The sequence below is a fragment of the Hemiscyllium ocellatum genome, chromosome 12 (assembly GCF_020745735.1).
Source record: "Hemiscyllium ocellatum isolate sHemOce1 chromosome 12, sHemOce1.pat.X.cur, whole genome shotgun sequence".
NCBI classification, from domain to species: domain Eukaryota; kingdom Metazoa; phylum Chordata; class Chondrichthyes; order Orectolobiformes; family Hemiscylliidae; genus Hemiscyllium; species Hemiscyllium ocellatum.
In genome coordinates this window covers 54182474-54203136 of record NC_083412.1, presented here as the reverse complement: position 1 = coordinate 54203136, position 20663 = coordinate 54182474, and the positions used below count along the sequence as shown (strand labels likewise).

The window sequence follows — 20663 nt, the reverse complement described above, 5'->3', positions numbered from 1 at the left end:
TTCGAGTGTGTGTGTGTGTATGTATGAGAGAGGCTTTGTGAAAGTGTGATCATGTATGTATAAAAGTGTATGGGGTGGGGGGTAGGTAGTCACCTGTAGTGTGACATGAACCTAGGATCCCAGTTGAGACAATCTTCCTGAGTACGGAACTTGGCTATTAGCCTCTGCTCGGCAACTCTGCATTGTTGTGTATCCCGAAGTCTGCCTGGAAGGACAGTCACCCGAAGATCCGAGGCCAAATGTCCTCAACTCTGAGGTGTTCCCCCACCGTGAGAGAACACCCCTGTCTGGTGATTGTTGCACTGTATCCATTCATCCAATGTTGGAGTGTCTGCTTGGTTTCGCTTATAGGTACACTCAGTGCTGTTAGAGTGGAAGTTGCAGATTTTGATTTAGGGACACGGACAAAATGGCAATATTGTTCCAAGTCAAGATGTTTATGATTTGGATGTTCCTACGCATCTGTTGCCCTTGCCCTTGTCCTTTTAGATGTAGAGGTCACGAGATGATGTCGAAGGACCTTTGGTGAGTTGTTGTAATGTATCTCCTAGATGGTTTACACTGCTACTACTGTGCATCTGTGGTAAGGGAATGAATTGATAAGGAGTGGATAGGCTGCCTTGCCTAGATTCGTGTCAAGCTGCACTCCTCCCAAAAAATGGAGAATATTCCCATGTTACTACTAATTTTTTCTTTTAGATTTGGTCAGGCTTTGGGAGTTGGGAGATGGAGTTACTCTCTACAAAAATCTGATGACATTTCCCGAATGGTTTCCTTATGATGCACGTACACAAACTGGCCAACTGACCCAATCAGTACATGTCTGCATTTCACTCGGACTTCTTCCCATCTGTCCTTGTCTAAATCTATCGTGATAACAATTAAAGACTAAAATTTGTCATTGCAAGCCCCTTTCCCTTACCATTAATAGCTGAATGGAGTCTGAGGTTGTTTCCTTGAATCAGAAAAAAGTTTATGTTGCTAATTTTCAAGGACGTGCTGACTAGTTAAATTAGAGGGTATCTACTAGCTTATAAAGTCGGATCTTGGTCATCAATAAGATGATTAAAGGAAGCACAGACATCACTTCGTATTCTTTAAGTTAGGGAGGTTATATCAGTGACAGTAAACCAGAATTTTGGGAGCGGAAGTTGTCAGGTCCCAGAATGCATGTATGATGGTTCCAGCAGCAGGTAGCTAAGGCATATATGGAGTTAAGCGATGGAATGGAGGTACAAATAGTAGTAGCATGAGTATATAGTGAGAATTTCCTCTGTGTTAGTTTGAAATCTAGATATCATACTTATCTGATTCAACTTCAGACAGCTTCCAGAAAGAAGGCATCACTAATAAGCGACAGTTTGTGGAGGCGACTGAAGACAACTACTTTTCTGTTTATCTGGTATTGGGTGTCAGATAAGCAATCCAACAGTGTAGAGATAATAGAGATGAAGAGAAGTGGTGATATGATAGCACCAGGTGTTGACATTTGGAAGCTAAAATGCTGTGAATGAGAATCAGAAAGAGGCCAAGGGTAGATCCTTGGAGGACAGGCGTTAATGATGCAGGAACAAGAAAATAAGCCATTGCAGGTAATTCTCTGGCCACAACTGAAAAGAGGAAGATTGAATCTGATGCATTCGCACTCAGCTTGATGATAGTGGAGAAGCCTTTGAGGAAGATGATGTGATTAGCCGTGCGAAAGGTTGTAGACATGTAGAAAAGTACCTTTGTCATAATAATAATAGTTATAAGTTGTGATTTTGAGAGGCCATTCCAGTACTGTCTGATGCAGGAACATGGTTGAAGTGATTCAGAATTGAAGTTCTTGGAAAGGTTAACATGGACTGCTTCTTTCTCCACTACTGTTTGACACTTTTGCATACTTTTATTCATTTGCTAAGCCAGCATTTATTGCCCATCCCGAAGTATCCTTGAACAGAGTAGCTTAGCTGGCCAATTCGGAGAGAATTTAAGAATCAGCCAGACCACTGAGGATCTGGAGTCACATGGAGACCACACTAGATAAGAACAATTGCTTCTGCTCTGCTAAGGGAACCAGGTGGATTTTTCTTGACAATTGACAATGGTTATGTGGTTGCTTTTGTTAGCTTTTTATTTCAGATATCTATTGAATTTAAGTTTCAACATCTTCCACGGTGGAATTTAAACCGTTGTCACCAGAGTTTTGGACAACTAGTCCATAGATGTTGCCGTTACATCCTGCCTACCTCTTTTGTTTTTATATAAGTTGATGTCAATTTAATTTTAATTTCACATTGAGGATATTGGATAGGGGCCTCATGAGATGCAATGTGTCCTCTTTGAGAAGATGCCCTCTGCTGTGGAGCTGGTCCCAATGCATCAGGAGTCTGTAGCCCTCCCTTCTGCAACATGCCAGTTATTAGTCCTTTTTCTGTTTCTACAGACTGGTATCAGGCATAATCTTTTGAGGTTTGCCCTGGCTCCTAAATGTCTGGCGAAAAGACTTCACTACTTAACCTCTCTTTCATTGGTACTGACTGCCTTCCTTGTACAGAATATTCAGCACTTTCTCCACGTTGTCCTTTTGCTATGGCATCAAAGAAGCAAATACTGGATGGGATAGAGTAATAGAGCTGTACACCATGGAAACAGACCCTTCCGTCCAGATCATCCATGCCGATCACATATACCAAATTAATCTGGTCCCATTTGCAGGCATTTGGCCCATATCGCTTTAAACCCTTATTCATGAGCCTGTCCAAATGCCTTTTAAATGTCATAATTATACCAGCCTCCTCCACTTCCTCTGGCAGCTTGTTCCACACAGATGTCACTTTCTGCATGAAAAAGTTGTCCCTGAGGTCCCTTTCATAATCTTTCCCCTCTCATCTTAAACCTATGCCTTCTAGTTTTGGATTCCCGGGGTAAAGACCTTGGCTGTTCACTCCATTCATGGCCCTCGTGGTTTTATAAACCTTAATAAGGTCATCACTCAGCCTCCAATGCTCCAGGAAAATAGCCCCAGGCTATTCAACCTTTTCCCACAGCTCAAACCGTCCAACCCCTTAAGTCTTTTCTGAACCCTTTCAAATTTCATAACATCTTTCTGTGGCTGGGATAGTTACAAAAGTAGCTGTCTCTTGCTCCTAATAATAGAATATACATTTTTTTTAATAAGTAACATAGTGGCATTTCTCTACTTTCATGGTCTGCCCTACGCAGTCCCTTGCCCATTGGTGCCATGGTCTGACTTCATTGATTCAAGGATTTTTAACTTGCAGTACTCTCCATTGCTGCATGTTGTTTTGAAATATGAACATTCCAGATAAAGAAATAAACAATAAGTGGACACAGAGCCCAGAGGGAGGGAAAGATAGATAACGGATGGATAATGGTAAACTAGGGAGAAAGAAGAGTTCCTAATGGGGACCATATCTGGGAGAAAATACATTTGCTGTGCTGAGAAGGATGACCAGGTCAGGGTGTGGATGGGTAAAGGGCATGGAGGAGTGTGCTCGGGCCCTAAAACCATTGAATTTGATATTGAGTCTTGAAGGCTGCAGAATCTGAAATGAGACATAGTTCTAGCAGGTCAGAGACATCACTGTTGGCCAGGGAACATGCTAGTGTGTTGAAGTGGCAGGCAGCTGGAAGCTTGAGGTCAGTTTTGGAGACAGGTGGATTAATTGCAGATTAATTTGTAACTTCATGGGGAAGGTGTTGCTAGAAAGCAGTGATTATAATATGATTTGAAAATCCAACTTTGAGTGAGAAGATTAAATCTAAAACTAGTGTATTAAAATGTGGGTCGGTGGCTCAGTGGTTAGCACTGTTGCCTCACAGTGCCAGGGACTTGGGTTCAATTCCCATTTTGGGCAAATGTCTATGTGGCATTTGCACATTCTCCCCGTGTCTGCGTGGGTTTCCTCCGGGTGCTCCGGTTTCCTCCCACAGGTGAGGTGAATTGGCCTTGCTAAATTGCCCGTAGTGTTAGGTGCATTAGTCAGGGGTGAATGTAAGGGAATGGGTCTGGGTGGTTTGCTCTTCGGAGGGTCGGTGTGGATTTGTTGGGCCGAAGGGCCTGTTTCCCCACACTCTAGTTAATCTAATCTAATCTAAGGACAGTTATGAGGATATGAAGACACAGCTGGTTAAGGTGAAGTGGAAGGTAAACTACAGGATAGATCATTAAGGAACTAGTTCAAAATACTGAGAAAAAGAGTATCATAGAATTGTTGCAGCACAGAACGTAGTCATTGAGCCATGAAGTCTTGAATAAAGCTTGCAGAGGTGGTAAAGAAGTACCATTACTTTGCCGCCTCCTCCTAATCCTACATATTCTTCCTTTACAGGTAACAGGCTTAATCCCTTTTTGAAGACTTCAATTTTACCTACCTCCACTACACGGACTGTGTATTCTAGGCCTAAGCCACTTTGCTGAAAAAAAACCTCTTCCTCATTTCACTTTTGCTACTTTTACTAATTCCAATAAATCATTACCCTCGAATCACATTTTCTATCATTTCACAAATAAGAACAGCTTCTCTCTACCTACACTCTCTCTCTCCAGTCCATTCATGATTTTCTTTGTCACATAGGTTACGTAGACTCGCAGAACTTACTTGAATTTCTCCTTATAAACTTTTTTTTTTTAGAGTGTAAGAAAAAGTTAGCTAGAAATATTTGTTTTTAAAGGTCAGTAACTTCATACAGGTATTTATAAAGGAACTGGGTAAAGTGAGCATTGTTCCTGTAGAAAGTGAGACTGGTGGATTAATATTGGAAAATAAAGAAATGGCATATGTAGTGAACAGATATTTTGTATCTGTCTTCTCTGTAGAGGATACAATAATGTCCCAGAAATAATTGAGAGCCAGAAGGTGAAAAGGAGAGAAGAACTTAAAATAATTGCATTCAGTAGGAAAAGGGTACTCTAGAAAACTTGCCTTACTAAAAGCTGACAAATCCCCAGGTTCTAATGGACATTTTCCTGGGGTTGCTCCTAGATTGCTGCATCAATCCACACAAATTGCTTTCTCCTTAATATCTTATTCTGAATAAAGTCAAGTTGCTATTGTCCTATCAGACCGTAGGACTGCATTATCATTAGGGAGAGAGAGACATGACTGGTGATAATTTAACTTGAAGACCATAACGCCTCAGGTGAGGGGAGAGGTTGAGAAGGAGAGTCCTTCCTGGTAACCTCAGCCAGTGTGAGAATTGAACACATCTGACAGGCTATCTACTGTGGGAACTCTGGTTTATGACCTTCACATACCCAAGGTACTACAATTCAAATTGTTACTTATTTTGCTAAACTGTATCTAACCCCCTATTACCCACATTCCCTTTCTAATGAACTGTCACTTGCTGATGACCCACTCACAGACATGAATTTTTGTATAGCGTTGTTTCCTGTACGGTTATGTTCTTCAGTGCATGCTTATTTCGTGCTTGGAAGAACACATCTTTTCTTTACAACACTTTTAAAGAGAAGGATAGAAAAGGTAAAATCATAATTAAACTACATTGTTTACAATTGCATGTCTATTGACCAAGGTTCTACAAAGTTATCTGACTTGCATATTGAATTCACTATCTAACTACTAATGCTCTGGATGTTTCAAATTGATATTTTTGAAATGGAAAGAAACATTTGAAATGTCTAAAACTGCCTCAAATCCTTCAATCCCCCATGTCAAAAATGAAACATTACAATTTAAGAGTTTAAAATAATTTTAAGATTTACATTGTCCCCATTTTTTTCTGGTCAACCTATTCAAAGATGTTATTATACCCCTCCCACAAGGTGGAACTTAAATCTGGGCCTCATGGTCCAGGGGTAGGGACATTACACAGTGTCATAAGAGGGCCCTAAGATTCACTTTTTTTTAATGCAGCGTGACCAGACACTGCTGGTAGAAAAAGCCTATTGCACTTGGTATTCCCAGGTCATCTCCCATCCAAGTACTAACTCAGCCTGAGTCTCTTTAGCTTCTGAGATCAGATGAGATTGGGCATTTCCAGACTAGTATGACTGCGCGTTTGGGTCTGCTTTATTATACTTTTGTTTTAACCTATTTTTCTAATTAGTGTATACAGAGAGTTTTATTACACACCTCCGGAGCTGGTGGGATATGAACCTGGGTCTTTCAGTCCAGGGGTAGGGACGCTATCATTGCGCAACAAGAAGGTCCCTAAGATCCACATTTCTTTTTAAATTTAACCTATTGTTCCAATCAGCCCATTCAATTATATTATTTATACACCACCGAAGCAGGTAGAACTCAATATAGGCCTCCCAGTCCAGGATAGAAACACTACCACTGTATCGCAAGAGGGCCTAGGATTCACATTGTATAGTGTTGCCTCATTTGTTTGCAATAGTCAAGCAACCAGCAAAAGGAAGTGGTAAATAACAATAATGGCAATTAGACTAAATATCCTATAGCACAGAATGAGTCTATTCAGCATATTGTGTTTTCAGCTCTTTGCCAGACCAATCCACAATTTGACTTGATCTGCCTCCACAGTCCTCCTTCATCTTTTGCTTTAAATTCATGTAGTTAATTATTTTCCCTAAAAAAAGTGCAGCACTCCTGTTTCATCCACTTCCAACAGAAAAGTATTAAATGCTCCAACATCCTTGAATGAACTCTCTTAGCCATCTATTACTCCAGTGGAAATACTTCCTGTAGGTTGAGTCTCTTATCAATAGCTTTCCAACCTTGACATCCCAATAAATCCACACAGTATGCTGTCTATCACTTTAATGGCTTTTCCTTAATGGCTGCTTAATGCTGCATACAATTCTCTGGATCGGCTAACCATTATTTTATTTCCTTATTTTGGTGTTCTCAACCTTAAACTCTAAATCCTAAAATGCTGTTGGTCTTTCATTATAACTTACGAAGCTTTCACTTCCAGTAACTTATTCTTAAGTCATATGTCTTCCCACATGTTTCTTTGAGAATGTATTATCTTTCATTTCTCCAACCTAAGTTACATTTACCACCAGAGTACTCTTTTTTTTGATCGGTCCTAAAATTTATTTTTGTAGGTTTTGAATGAAAGATCAATTAGAATTCCAAGGACAAAGATCTAGGCATCAATGTGGGTAAAAGAAAAGTAGAATGGAATAGAAAGAGGCAGAATTTAACAAACTGTACATCAATGAATAAGGTCATTGTGAGGTTTTGAGGCAATAAAAAATGAAATTGTAGTTTTTTTATCAGAATTTACAAGGTATGCACAATAAGATAGATACAATAGTGACATATACAAACATTTGTGATGATTTAAATCTAATCTTAATTACATATCCATAATTTATAAGTGATTATGGTCAGGAAATAATTATTCCAGGGTCACAATATTGCAGAAAGACAGATGGAATGGCAAAAGACAAGAGATAAGGATTTTAAAGGAAGACCAGGTAGTAGCGAGAAAGGATTTAGCCTCACGATCATGAAGTACACGAGTGGAAATTAGGAATAGCAAGAGTCAAAATCACTCCTCGAAGCAGCTTATAGACTCCCTCGCAGTAGTTATTCCATTGACCAAGAAATTCTTAGAGCTTATAACAAAGACAGTGTAATGTTTGTAGAGGATTTTAATCTTCACATCAACTAGAGTAATCCTATTAACAAGCGTGCAGTAGAAGATGAGCCTAGTGCTCATTTTGTGGAACATTAGATTATTGAACCAACTAGGGATAAAGCTGTCTTAGATCAAGTGCTGTGTAATGAAGCAAGGTTAGTTAATTATGTCTTGGTAAAGAATTCACTGAGAAATAGTTATCACACCATTGAATTCTAAGTTAAATTTGAAAGTGACATCTTCAGTCGCAAATAAGAATCTTAAATAAAGTTAATTACACACACATATTTTCAGGGGACCCGAAGAGAAATTCCAAAGAACTCTCTACCATATTTTTGGGTTAACATTGTTTCTTTTAAAAATGGACAGCCTTACTTGACTCTCAAAATAGCCAAGGCTGATCACATTCATGTGTTTCTGAAAGCTTCTGAATCATGTGTAATGTAAAGACATTCCAACCAAGCTGACACAATGGTTTGGAGTCAAGCCATTTACTTCCAGCTAGTTCTGGACAAAGGAAATTATGAAGATCCAGTAAGCAAAAATGAGCACTAATACATTGAGTTACCTCATCACCTTGTAATGAAAACTCTGGGGAGGCAAAATGATACTGTTAACCTAATAACCCATCTATTAGCCCATCTGAAATGTCTGTCTGTCACATGATGCAAAACGAGCTTGTTGAATGGTTAAAGTATTCCATTTTAGGGTTCTACATTCATTGCTTGATCTCCAGAGAAGAAGCTAGACTCCAAGATAAGCTGGCAGCTAGCCTCAGACACTTCATGTTTGTTTCAAGTTGCAGGCTGGGAAGAGGCCTATATCTTGCTGCAAGAAGGAAATTTACTGGGCCCAGCTCAGTGAGGAAGTTAAGACTCAACACTGACCTCCAGGAAGTTGTAACTCATGTGACCTTATCTTTTTTTAATTTCACTTAATTTACCAGTACTTGTAATGTTTAACCTATCTCCCCCCCCCCCCCCCCCCCCCCCCCCCCATTCCGGTCATCTTTAATTTCCCATATTCTTGTATGTATGCATGGAGTAGCAAAGTAATTACTTCATATTTTGACTATTTTGTTAATAAACTGTATTTTTGATTGCATGTGAAAGGATTTTGCTCTGGTTGATTGGAAAAAATATTGAAATTTAGAAACTAAGGTTTGCGAACACCCTTTGGCTTTCATCTGTAAGGGTTAGGTTAAAAGGGGAAAAAGAAAATTAAAGTGGAAAAGTGGATACGAAAGTCGGTGGAGTGGTGGACTGCGAAGAAGGATGTGGCAGGTTACAGCGGGATATAGATAAGTTGCAGAGCTGGGCAGAAAGGTGGCAAATGGAGTTCAATGTAGCTAAGTGTGAAGTCATTCACTTTGGTAGGAGTAACAAGAAGATGGATTACTGGGCTAATGGTAGGCTATTTGGAAGTGTGGATGAGCGGAGGGATCTTGGTGTCCATGTACACAGATCTCAAAGTTTCCACCCAGGTAAACAGTGCTGTGAAGAAGGCATATGGCATAATGGGCTTTATTGGTAGAGGAATTGAGTTCCGGAGTCCTGAGGTCATGTTGCAATTGTATAAGACTCTGGTGCGGCCTTATCTGGAGTATTGTGTGCAGTTTTGGTTGCCATACTATAGGAAGGATGTGGAGGCACTGGAACGGGTGCAGAGGAGGTTTACCAGGATGTTGCCTGGCATGGTAGGAAGATCGTATGAGGAAAGGCTGAGTCACTTGGGGATGTTCTCATTGGAGAAAAGAAGGTTTTAGGGGAGATTTGATAGAGGTGTACAAGATGATTAGGGGTTTAGATAGGATTGACAGTGAGAATCTTTTTCCACGTATGGAGTCAGCTGTTACTAGGGGACACAGCTTTAAATTAAGGGGTGGTAGGTATAGGACAGATGTTAGGGGTAGATTCTTTACTCAGCGGGTTGTGAGTTCATGGAATGCCCTGCCAGTATCAGTGGTGGACTCTCCCTCTTTATGGTCATTCAAGCGGGCATTGGATAAGCATATGGAGGTTATTGGGCTAGTGTAGGTTAGGTAGGCTTCGGTCGGCGCAACATTGAGGGCCGAAGGGCCTGTACTGCGCTGTATTTTTCTATGTTCTATAAGCAAATTAAGTATACCCCATTTCCCTTTTTTGCTGACAGTTATGAGAGGAGAACTGGTGAAGGTTAATTGAATAAACATATCAAGGACTTGATGTCTTACACCCTCGGTTTACATAGGAGCACAGAGATACAATGAGAACAAAAAAAAATTAATGTCTAGGAACAGGCCCTTCGGCCCTCCAAGCCAGAGCCAATCCAAATCTACTGTCTAAACCTGTCGCCCAATTCCTAAGTGTTTGTATCCCTCTGCTTCCCACCTACTCATGCATCTGTCCAGACGCATCTTAAATGAATCTACCGTGCCTGCCTCTAACCTCTGCTGGCAACGTGTTCCAGACGCCCACCACCCTCTGTGTGAAGTACTTGCTGTGTATATTCCCCTTAAACTTTGCACCTCTCACCTTGAAAGTGTGACCTCTCATTATTGAATCCTTCACCCTGGGAAAAAGCTTGTCTCTATCCACCCTGTCTATACCCTTCATGATTTTGTAAACCTCAATCAGATCCCCCCTCATCCTTTTGGTAATGTGGCAACCTGAACTGTATGCAGTATTCTAAATGCGGTCGAACCAATGTCTTGCACAATTTTAACATGACTTGCCAGCTCTTATACTCAATACCCTGTCCAATGAAGGCAAGCATACTATATGCCGCCTTGACCACTCTATCCACCTGTGCAGCGACCTTCAGGGTACAATGGACCTGCACTCCCAGATCTCTCTGCCCATCAACTTTTCCCAAGGTTCTTCAGTTCATTGTATAATTTGCTCTAGAATTAGTCTTGCCTAAATGCATCACCTCACATTTATCTGGATTGAAATCCATCTGTTATTTTTCCACTCAACTATCTATCTCATCCTGTATTCTTTGACAGTCCGTTATGCTTTCTGCTACTCCACCAATCTTCATGTCATCTGCAAACTTGCTGATCATACCAATAGTGCCCTCTTCCAAATCAATTACGTATATTACAAACAACAGTGGCCCCAACACTGACTCCTGCGGAACACCACTGGTCACCTTTCTCCATTTTGAGAAACTCCCTTTAACTACTTCTCTCTGTCCTCTGTTGCTCAACCAGTTCTTTATCCACCTAGCTAGAGCACCCTGCACACCATGTGACTTCACTTTCTCCATTAGTCTACCATGGGGAACCTTACTAAAGTCTATGTATATGACATCTACAGCCCTTACTTCATCTATCAACTTGGTCACTTCCTCAAAAGAACTTGGTAAGGCACGATCTCCCCCACACCAAACCATGTTGCACGTCACTGATAAGCCCATTCTTTTCGAAATATAAATAGATCCTATTCCTCAGTACCCTCTCCAGCATCTTTCCCACCATCGACGTCAGGCTCACTGGTCTGCAGTTACCTGGAATATCCCTACTACCCTCCTTGTACAGGGGGACAACATGAGCAACCTTCCAGTCCTCTGTTACCTCTCCTGTATTTAACGATGCCACAAAGATAACTGTCAGGACCTTAGCTATTTCCTCTCTTGCCTCCCTCAGCAACGAGGGATAGATCCCATCCGGTCCTGGGGATTTGTTCACCTTAATAACCACTAAACCTACCCAACACACCTTCCCTATTTATGTCAATGTGATCCAGATTAATCAAACTTCTATCTCTCGTCTCAACGTTCATCGTGTTCTCTTCTCGGCGAACACTGATGCAAAGTAATCATTCAGAATCTCGCGCATTCTGTCAGGTTCAACACACGGCTTTCCTTCATTATCCTTTAATGGACCAATCCTTTCTCTAGTTACTCACTTGCTTCTTGTATAAGAATAAAATGCTTTGGAATTCTCCTTAATTCTGCTCGCTAAAGCTATTTCATGACCCATTTTTGCCCACTTGATTCCTCGTTTAAGACTTGTTCTACTCTTCTGATATTCCTTCAGGGCCTGTTCTGTTCTTAGCTGCCTAGACCTTATGTACGCTTCCCTTTTCCTCTTGGCTAGTTGTATAATTTCTCCTGTCATCCACGGTTCACAAACCTTGCCCTTCCTATCCTTTTGCCTTCAACGGGGCATGCCTATCCTGCACTATCCTTAGCCTATCTTTGAAAGCCTCCCACATATCAAAAGTAGACTTCCCTTCAAATAGCTGTGTCCAATCCGCATTTCTGAGCTCCTGCCTAATTTTGATAGGCCTTGGCCCAGTTTAGTACTCTTCCCTTAAGACCATTCTCATCTTTATCCATGAGTATTCTAAAACTTAGAGAATTGTGGTCACTGTTCCCAAAGAAATTCCCCCACTGCAGCTTCTACCACCTGTCCTGGCTCGTTCCCCTGTACCATGTTCAATATGGCCCCTTCCTTCGTCGGACTATTGACATACTGCTCTAGAAAACCCTCCTGGACGTTTCTTACAAATTCTATCCCATCCAGTCATCTGACACGAAGTGTATCCCAGTCAATGTTGAGAAAATTAAAATCTCCCATCACCACCACCCTATTGCCTCTACATCTTTCCATAATCTATTTACCTATTTGTTCTTCTACCTTATGCTCACTGTTGGGAGACCTGTAATACAGCCCCAACAATGTAACTGCACCCTTCTTATTTCTCAGCTCCACCAATAATGCCTCACTATCCAAGTCCTCCATAGTGTCCTCCTTTAGCACAGCCATGATATCATTCCTGACCAACAATGCAACTCGCCCCCCCCCCCCCCCCCCCCCACCTCCCCAACTACCTTTTACTTCCCTCCCTGTCCTGTTTGAAGTGTCTATATTCTGGAACATTTAGTTGCCAATCATCATGCCCTTCCTTCAACCAAGTCTCTGTGATTGCAATAATGTCATATTCCCAGGCACCAATCCAAGCCCTAAGTTCATCTGCCTTACTCACTATACTCCTTGCATTAAAGTAGATGCATTTCAGGCCACCCGTTCTTCTGCGTTCATCTGCTCTCTGCCTATCTTCCCTTTATTAATGTTATCTTCGTGATTCTTGCAGTCTCCAGTCTCCACCTACTTGTTTTCTCTTCTGGTTCCCAGTCCCCTGCCACATTAGTTTAAAACCTCCCCAACAGCAGTAGCAAAAACTCCCCCAAGGACATTGGTTCTGGTCTGGTTCAGATGTAAACCGTCCATTTTGTTATGGTCCCACTTTCTCCAGAATTGGTCCCCATGTCCAACAAATCTGAACCCCTCCCTCCTATGCCATCCCTCAAGCCACATGTTCATCCTGTCTATTTTTTCATTTCTAAACTGACTAGCATGACACTGGTAATAATCCCGAGATCACTACCTTTGAGGTCCTTCTCTTTAACCTCTCTCCTGACTCCCTGAATTCTTCTTTCAGGAGCTCATCTTATTTTCTACTTATTATTGGTGCCTATATGCACCAAGACAACTGGCTGTTCACCATTTCCTTTTAGAATGTTCTGCAGCCGATCAGTGACATCCCTGACCCGAGCACCTGGGATGCAACATACCATCTGGGAGTCCAGTTTCGGCCACAGAACTGCCTATCTACTCCCCTCACAGTACAATTCCATATGACTATGGCCTTACGAGTCTTTTTCCCGCCCTTGTGAACAGCAGTGCCTGCCATGGTACCATGATCTTGACAACTGCTGCCTTCTCCTGATGAGCCTGATACGCTAGCTATGACTTCTTAAAATTCCTTCGAGTTGGAAATGGTTCCATTAAGTTGGATATTGAGAAATGTTACACCACTTTAGAGAAAATAGGGAGAGAGAAAATAGCAAAGCACAAACAGTCAGCCTTGCATCAATTGTTGGGATGATGTTGCCAGGGTTGGAGGGTTTGAACTATAGGGAGAACCTGGAGTGTCAGAAGCTGAGGGTTGACCTTATAGAGGTTAATAAAATCATTGTCTTGGATAGGGTAAATAGACAAGGTCTTTTCCCTGGGGTGGGGGGGCGGTGGGGGGTAGGGGGGAGTCCAGAAGTCAAGGACAAAGGTTTAGGATGAGAGGGGAAAGATTTAAAAAGGACCTTAGGGGCAACTACTTCTACACAGGGTGGTGTGTGTGCAATGAGCTGCCAGAGGAAGTGGTGGAGGCTGATCCAATTACAACATTTAGAAGGCTGATACAATTATAATATTTAAAAGCCTGATACAGTAACAACATTTAAATACTCTGGATGAGTAATTGAATAGGAAGAGTTTAGAGGCCATGTGGATTCGCCATGCTAAATTGCCCATAGTGTTAGGTACATTAGTCAGAGGGTGATGGGTCTGGGTGGGTTGCTCTTCGGAGAGTGTGGACTTGTTGGGCCAAAGGGCCTGTTTCCATACTGTAGGGAATCTCATCTAGTCTAGGTTTACTAGCATGTACTAATTTAAAAGATAAAAGGACTAACACCTCTCAATTATGCAAGCAGATTGGACAGATTCTCTAATCTGAGTAGCAACCAGCACTTAGCAAATGTTTAAACAATCCCCTGCTTTCCCAGGACAGATGTCGCACAAACTTTTGTGTACAATAGATAAAACTATTTAACACCATCGTGATAGAATTTTAATGTATGTAAGAACTGTGTATAAAGAGGCTACTGTAAGAACTGTGCTTTGGGATTCCATCATCGCTTTGAACTGTGCTGCTGTGGTTGCTGAATAAAGAGGCTATTTTCACCACTTAACCGATTTCAGTCATTATTTGAACACGATCCTACACAATATAGTAACATCACATAAACACACCTCTTGGCAAAAAGGAATATGCAATTCTCCAATCCAGGAGGAAAAAATATCAAGAGAAAATTCAGAGTAGCAGCAGGCAGGGAGACATTCACTGCAGTCTTCAACTCTGTCGAATTCCCAACAGCTTTTGATGCTACTGAGAAACCAAAACCCAGAAATCTTACCTGAGAGCTAGCCACACCCAATCAGGCTGTTTTTTTTAATATAAGAAAAGGTCTTGTAAGCTGTTTATTCAAGTGGTTTTAACTAGACAGCTTGGCGTTTCTCGCTTAATCTTTCTCTTAAAAGAAACCAGGGCAACATAACCTCTTAAAATCACAGCATCATCAGAGTAGATTGGAGAACTTTGAGTAATTTGATTACATCTTTAAGTTTTGTAATGACCTAAGGAGTAGCAGGACTCTGATATCAGCAAAATGTGGGTCCTGACAAAAGATTACATTGAAAGATATGAGCACATGGAAGTAGAAGTAATATACACTGTGTTTAGCGTTGATAGAGAATTAGGTAATGGACAAGAAGTAGAGGGTGGGCCAACTTTTCAAATTGGCAGGTAATGAATAGTGGCGTTCCTCAGGATCAGTGTTGGGGTATCAGCATTTTACAGTCTATATGCATATTTAGATGAAGAGCCCGAGAGTAATCTAAATTTGTTGATGATACAAATAGCTTTCAAGGTAAGACATGAGTTTGCAAAAATGCTGCAAAAAAATGGAGAGGTTAAGTGAGTGGATAACAGGGTGGCAGATTGATTGTAATGTAGTGAAATATGATATTATTCATTTTGGTTATAAAAAGAGAAAAGAATGTATTTTAAAAAGCAGGAAACTTGTAAGTGTTAATGTTCGAAGAGACGTGGGTGTGCTCATACAAAGGGCACAGGAAATGCACAGAATGTAATTATAACCGGTAATCTGCAAGGCAAGTAGTAAATTGGCCTTTAATTGTAATTCAGGAATAAAGAAGTCTTGCTACAGCTGTATAGATTTTGATGACAACATTTGGAGTATGTGTACACTTTTGGTCTTCAGACTTCAGAAGCATTGAAAGTAATATGGCAAAGATTCCTTAATTTGCTCCCTGTGATGAAGGGATTGTCCTATAAGAGGCTAAGCAAATTGGGTCAATATTCTGCAGATTGTAACATTGAGAATTGATCTCATTGCAGCTTATAAAATTCTCAAGGAACTTGATAAAGTAGACACTGAAAAATTGTTTTCCCACTGATTGTGCTGTCATATTTTATATTCATTAATCTCAGGATAAAAGATTGATCTTTTTATCATAGAATCCTTATAGTGTGGAAACAGGCCCTTCGGCCCAACAAGTCCACACTGACCCTCCGAAGAGTAACCCACCCAGATCCATTACCCTTACCTACACATCCCTGAACATTATGGGCAATTTAGCATCGCCAATACACCTCACCTGCACATCTTTGGATTGTGGGAAGAAACCCACACAGAAATGGGGAGAATGTGCAAACTCAACACAGACAGTTGCCCAAGGTTGGAATCAAATGCATATCCCTGTTGCTGTGAGCCACTGTGCGACCCCTGAGATGAGGAAAAGTTATATTGCTCAAAAGGTTAAGAGTCTTTTGAATTCTCTAACACAAATGGGTAATCCATTCTTAAGTACATAGAAAGATTTTTGATTTCTCTGAATCAAGGGAAACAAAAAGTGAGCAGCAAAATAGTTGAAGTCCAAAATTAGCCCTGTTCACATGGAATGATGTACCAATTTTAGTAGGCCATATGGTCTATTCTCCTATTTCTTGTGTTTTTGTATTGTTGAGTTTTAAGATTTTGCCTGCAAATTCTGATTTGATCCTGCAGTTATCCTAATTTAAATAGAGGCTCCAACACAGATGTTTTTCATTGTACTGTGCTAAATAGTGTTACGAAGATATTTGGCAACAACAGAATCATTCAAACTTGTTTAATTCTGGGTATTTAACAGACTTTACTGTAGAAACTAAAGTAGGTGGACAGGGATAGTAAAGAGTTACTCACCCATTTTTGCACCTGGTGAGATAAGTATGTGTAAATATAGAATGAAAGCAAAACAAACACAAACACAAACACCTACATTGCTGCACAAGAGCTTGTTAAAGCAATAAGCCAACCTTCTACAAATTTCTTCAATAGAGACTGTATTCCACATGTCTCGCCTGCACTATGAAAATGTATTCGACAATAAACAAACAATGTCGCAAGAGATCTCCGGATATTATTTAAAAAGCTCAACTTGCAAAGTATATATACCTCAATTTAGCTTTTGTATGTTTAAATGTGCAAATCCAAGAGATTGTTGATTTACTAGTACAACGGCTTATTGTTTCATTCAAATTTTTAAACCTAAGAGGAACATCTTTGGATGGTAATGCACTTATATCCATTATGGCACTTTAAAGGTTATATTAAATAGTGTTTTGTGTACATAACTAAACACTAGTCTAACAATAAGGTGTTACTTCGGTAGAAGTGCTAGCAATGCCAATGAAAAACACAAGGTAAATATTGTGCATTTTAATTTGCATAGTGTCTGGTGAAAAAAAATCTTTCACTCTGGAACCATTATTTTGTGTACGTATTGAAACTTAGAAGGTATATTGGAGTATACTAGTAATTTGTGTTTTTGTTTTATTACAGTATGGATGGTGCAGATCTCTGTTTTGAAATTGTGAAAAGGGCCGATGCAGGTTTTGTTTACAGTGAAGCTGTAGCCAGGTATGTACCTGATCATTTTGTAGCATTCTAATCTTTGGATGAATTCTATAGTTAGCAAAGAATTTACCCTATTAAAGTAATAGTGTAACGTGTTGGTGCACCAATGTGTTGTACAACAAAGTGGCAGATGACTGGTTCGTTTTCTTATTCACATGTGAGGGAAGGAGGATTTTCCTGTGCGTAGCAAAGTCTTAAATATGCTTAAAGAGTGTGGCTAAGAATTTTCCTCTTTATGGAAGCGGAACCCTTCTTCCTTGTTCGTTATTAATTGCAGAACAAATCAGCTTATCACAGTGAAGCAAGAGCAGGAGGCAAAGGAAAAAGGGCGCTAATGAGATAAATAGAGAGAAAATGACTTATCCTGATTATCCATGATGCACAGTGATAGGTATTTGAGGATCAGCTTCAGAGTACATGTTGTATTTGTTGTTTTTTTTGAGAATGACATTCCACAAGGGGAGAAAGTGAGGACTGCAGATGCTGGGGATCACAGTCGAAGAATGTGGTGCTAGAAAAGCACAGCGGGTCTGGCAGCATCTGAGGAGCTAGAGAGTCAACGTTTTGAACATAACCACAAAATACTTTGAAGGGGTTATGGGATCATGGGTGACATCACCAACGGAAGTGACGCTATCTGGGAGTTTGGAGGGAGCGGAAGCGATGCCTTCGGTGGCATCCGTGGGGACGGAAGTGATGTAAAGCATGATGTTCACGTTGTTGTCAATGGTGTTCTGGTGAGTGGGGCCAGTAGTGACTGAGGCAGTGGCAACTATGGAATGGAAGTGATGTGCCAGGTAGGCTTTGCAGTGGTTTCAGCGACGGTGGATCTTGGGACGGTTGGGGAGGCAGTTGTCTTGCTGGCAATCACAGAGGCAGTTGTCTTTGCAGCGATCGCGCAGACAGCATAGTCAGCAGTGGCTAAGGGGGGCAGGGATAGAAATGATGTCATAATTCGCCACGGTGGTGGTGGCTGGAGCAGTCGCGTGGCTAATGACATCCTAGAAATTCCAGGGACCGTGAGAAGCTTCTGGAAAGATTGAGGAATCCCAAGTTTGGAGGCAAGTACTTGAAAGTTCAGTGTTTTTTGTCTCTTGAATTTTAATATGGTAGAGAAAAAGCATTTGATGAGTGTGTGAATTCTTCACAGGCTGAAGAACAGCAAAGGTCCTTTGCAAGTCTGGGAGAGTGTGACCCTAAACTGGGGCAGGGCTGACTGAAGGGAGTGTAGGTGACAGCGCATGGCTGCGAGCATGGAGCAGAGGATCCAGAGAGAGAGCCATTTCTGAAGGCTTTAGTTTTGTTGTAGGTACTGGTTGTCCTGGTCAGGTCAAGTTATAATGGTCCGAATGTAGTCTGGAGTCCATGTGGGATCAGTCTGTTCTGTAGGCAGGTGCTGAGGAAGGAGATGTGGTGTGGTAGCGGGTTGCTTCAGGGCAGAAGAGATGGCGTTTGGGTGCAGTGAGAGAGAGATTGACTGAAATCCTTGTAGAGGGAGGAGGAGAACGTCTTCAAGGTAGGCATCCTTGGAAGACGCTTCACCGTAAGGTATAATCAACTAGGATTCTTGATGAAGAGCTTTTGCTCGAAACATTGCCTGACTGACTGTGCTTTTCCAGCACTACACTCTAACACTGACATACCACAAAGACAGGAATAAGTGAAAATTATTAAGTTAATTTTGGTAATTCACATAGGGTGCATTTTTTTTGTCTGAACTGGAGGTGGTTATGCACTAGCTCATAGAACATAGAACAGTACTGCGCTGTATTGGCCCTTCGGCCCTCGATGTTGCGCCGACTTGTCGTACCAATCTGAAGTCCATCTAACTTACACTATTCCATGTACGTCCATGTGCTTGTCCAATGACGACTTAAATGTACTTAAAGTTGGCGAATCTTCGACCATCACAGTCAAAACATTCCATACCCGTACCAATCTCTGAGTAAAGAAACTACCTCTGACATCTGTCCTATATCTATCACCCCTCAATTTAAAGCTATCGTGCTCACCGTCACCATTCTTGGAAAAAGGCTCTCCCTGTCCACCCTATCTAACCTGCTGATTATCTTATATGTCTCTATTAAGTCACCTCTCAACCTTCTTCCCTCTAACAAAAACAGCCTCAAGTCCCTCAGCCTTTCCTCGTAACACCTTCCCTCCATACCAGGCAACATCCTAGTAATTCTCCTCTGCACCCTTTCCAAAGCTTCCACATCCTCCTCATAATGCGGTGACCAGAACTGTACACAATACTCCAAGTGCGGCCGCACTAGAATTTTGTACAGCTGTAGCATAACCTCATGGTTCCGGAACTCGATCCCTCTATTAATAAAAGCTAAAACCACTGGATGGCTTCTTAACAACCCTGTCAACCTGGGTGGCAACTTTCAAGGATCTGTGTACGAGGACACCGAGGTCTCTCTGCTCATCTCCACTACCAAGAATCTTACCATTAGCTCAGTACTTTGCATTCCAGTTACTCCGACCAATGTGAATCACCTCACATTTGTTTGCATTAAACTCCATTTTCCACCCCTCAGCCCAACTCCGCAGCTTATCTATGTCTCTCTCTAACCTATAATATCCTTCGTCACTATCCACAACTCCACCGACCTTAGTGTCATCTGCAAATTTACTAACCCATCCTTCTACGCCCTCATCCAGGTCGTTTATAAAAATGACGAACAGCAGTGGACCCAACACCGACACTTGCAGTACACCATGAGTAACTGGACTCCAGGATGAACATTTCCCATCAACCACTGCCCTCTGTCTTCTTTCAGCAAGTCAATTACTGATCCAAACTGCTATATCTTCCACAATCCCATTCCTTCGCATTTTGTACAATAGCCTACTGTGGGGAGCCTTATCAAATGCCTTGCTGAAATCTATATACACCACATCAACCGGTTTACTCTCATCTACCTGTTTGGTCACCTTCTCAAAGAACTCAATAAGGTTTGTGAGGCACGACCTATCCTTCACAAAACAGTGCTGACTATCCTGAATCAAATTATTATTTTCTAGATGATTATAAATCCTATCTCTTATAACCTTTTCCAACACTTTACCAACAACTGAAGTAAGGCTCACTGGTCTATAATTACAGGATTGTCTCTACTCCCCTTCTTGTACAGGAGAACCATATTTGCTATCCTCCACTCTTCTGGCACTATTCCTGTAGACAATGACGATTTAAAGATCAAATCTCGGCAATCTCCTCCCTGGCTTCCTAGAGGATCCTAGGATAAATCCCATCCGGCCCAGGAGACTTACCTATTTTCACGTTCTGCAGGATTTCTAATACCTCCTCCTTGTGAACCTCAGTCGCACCTAGTCGAGTAGCCTGTATCTCAGTAATCTCCTCGACAACATTGTCATTTTCTAGAGTGAATACTGTTGAAAAATATTCATTTAGTGCTTCCCCTATCTCCTCTGACTCCACACACAATTTCCCACTACTATCCTTGATTGACCCTAATCTTACTCTCATCATTCTTTTATTCCTTAAATACCTATAGAAAGCTTTAGGGCTTACCCTGATCCTATCC

At 41.3% G+C, this 20663-nt stretch overlaps 1 protein-coding gene across 4 annotated transcripts in view; it reads left to right on the top strand.

Moving 5' to 3' along the window:
* Nucleotides 1–20663, top strand: part of caska (calcium/calmodulin-dependent serine protein kinase a) — a 618991-nt gene that overhangs the window by 150004 nt on the left and 448324 nt on the right. For all 4 annotated transcript variants that reach the window (XM_060833558.1, XM_060833557.1, XM_060833556.1 and 1 more), the window contains exon 4: nt 17035–17112. In XM_060833558.1, the coding sequence (XP_060689541.1) occupies nt 17035–17112 (78 nt within the window). The remainder of the gene's footprint in view (nt 1–17034; nt 17113–20663) is intronic.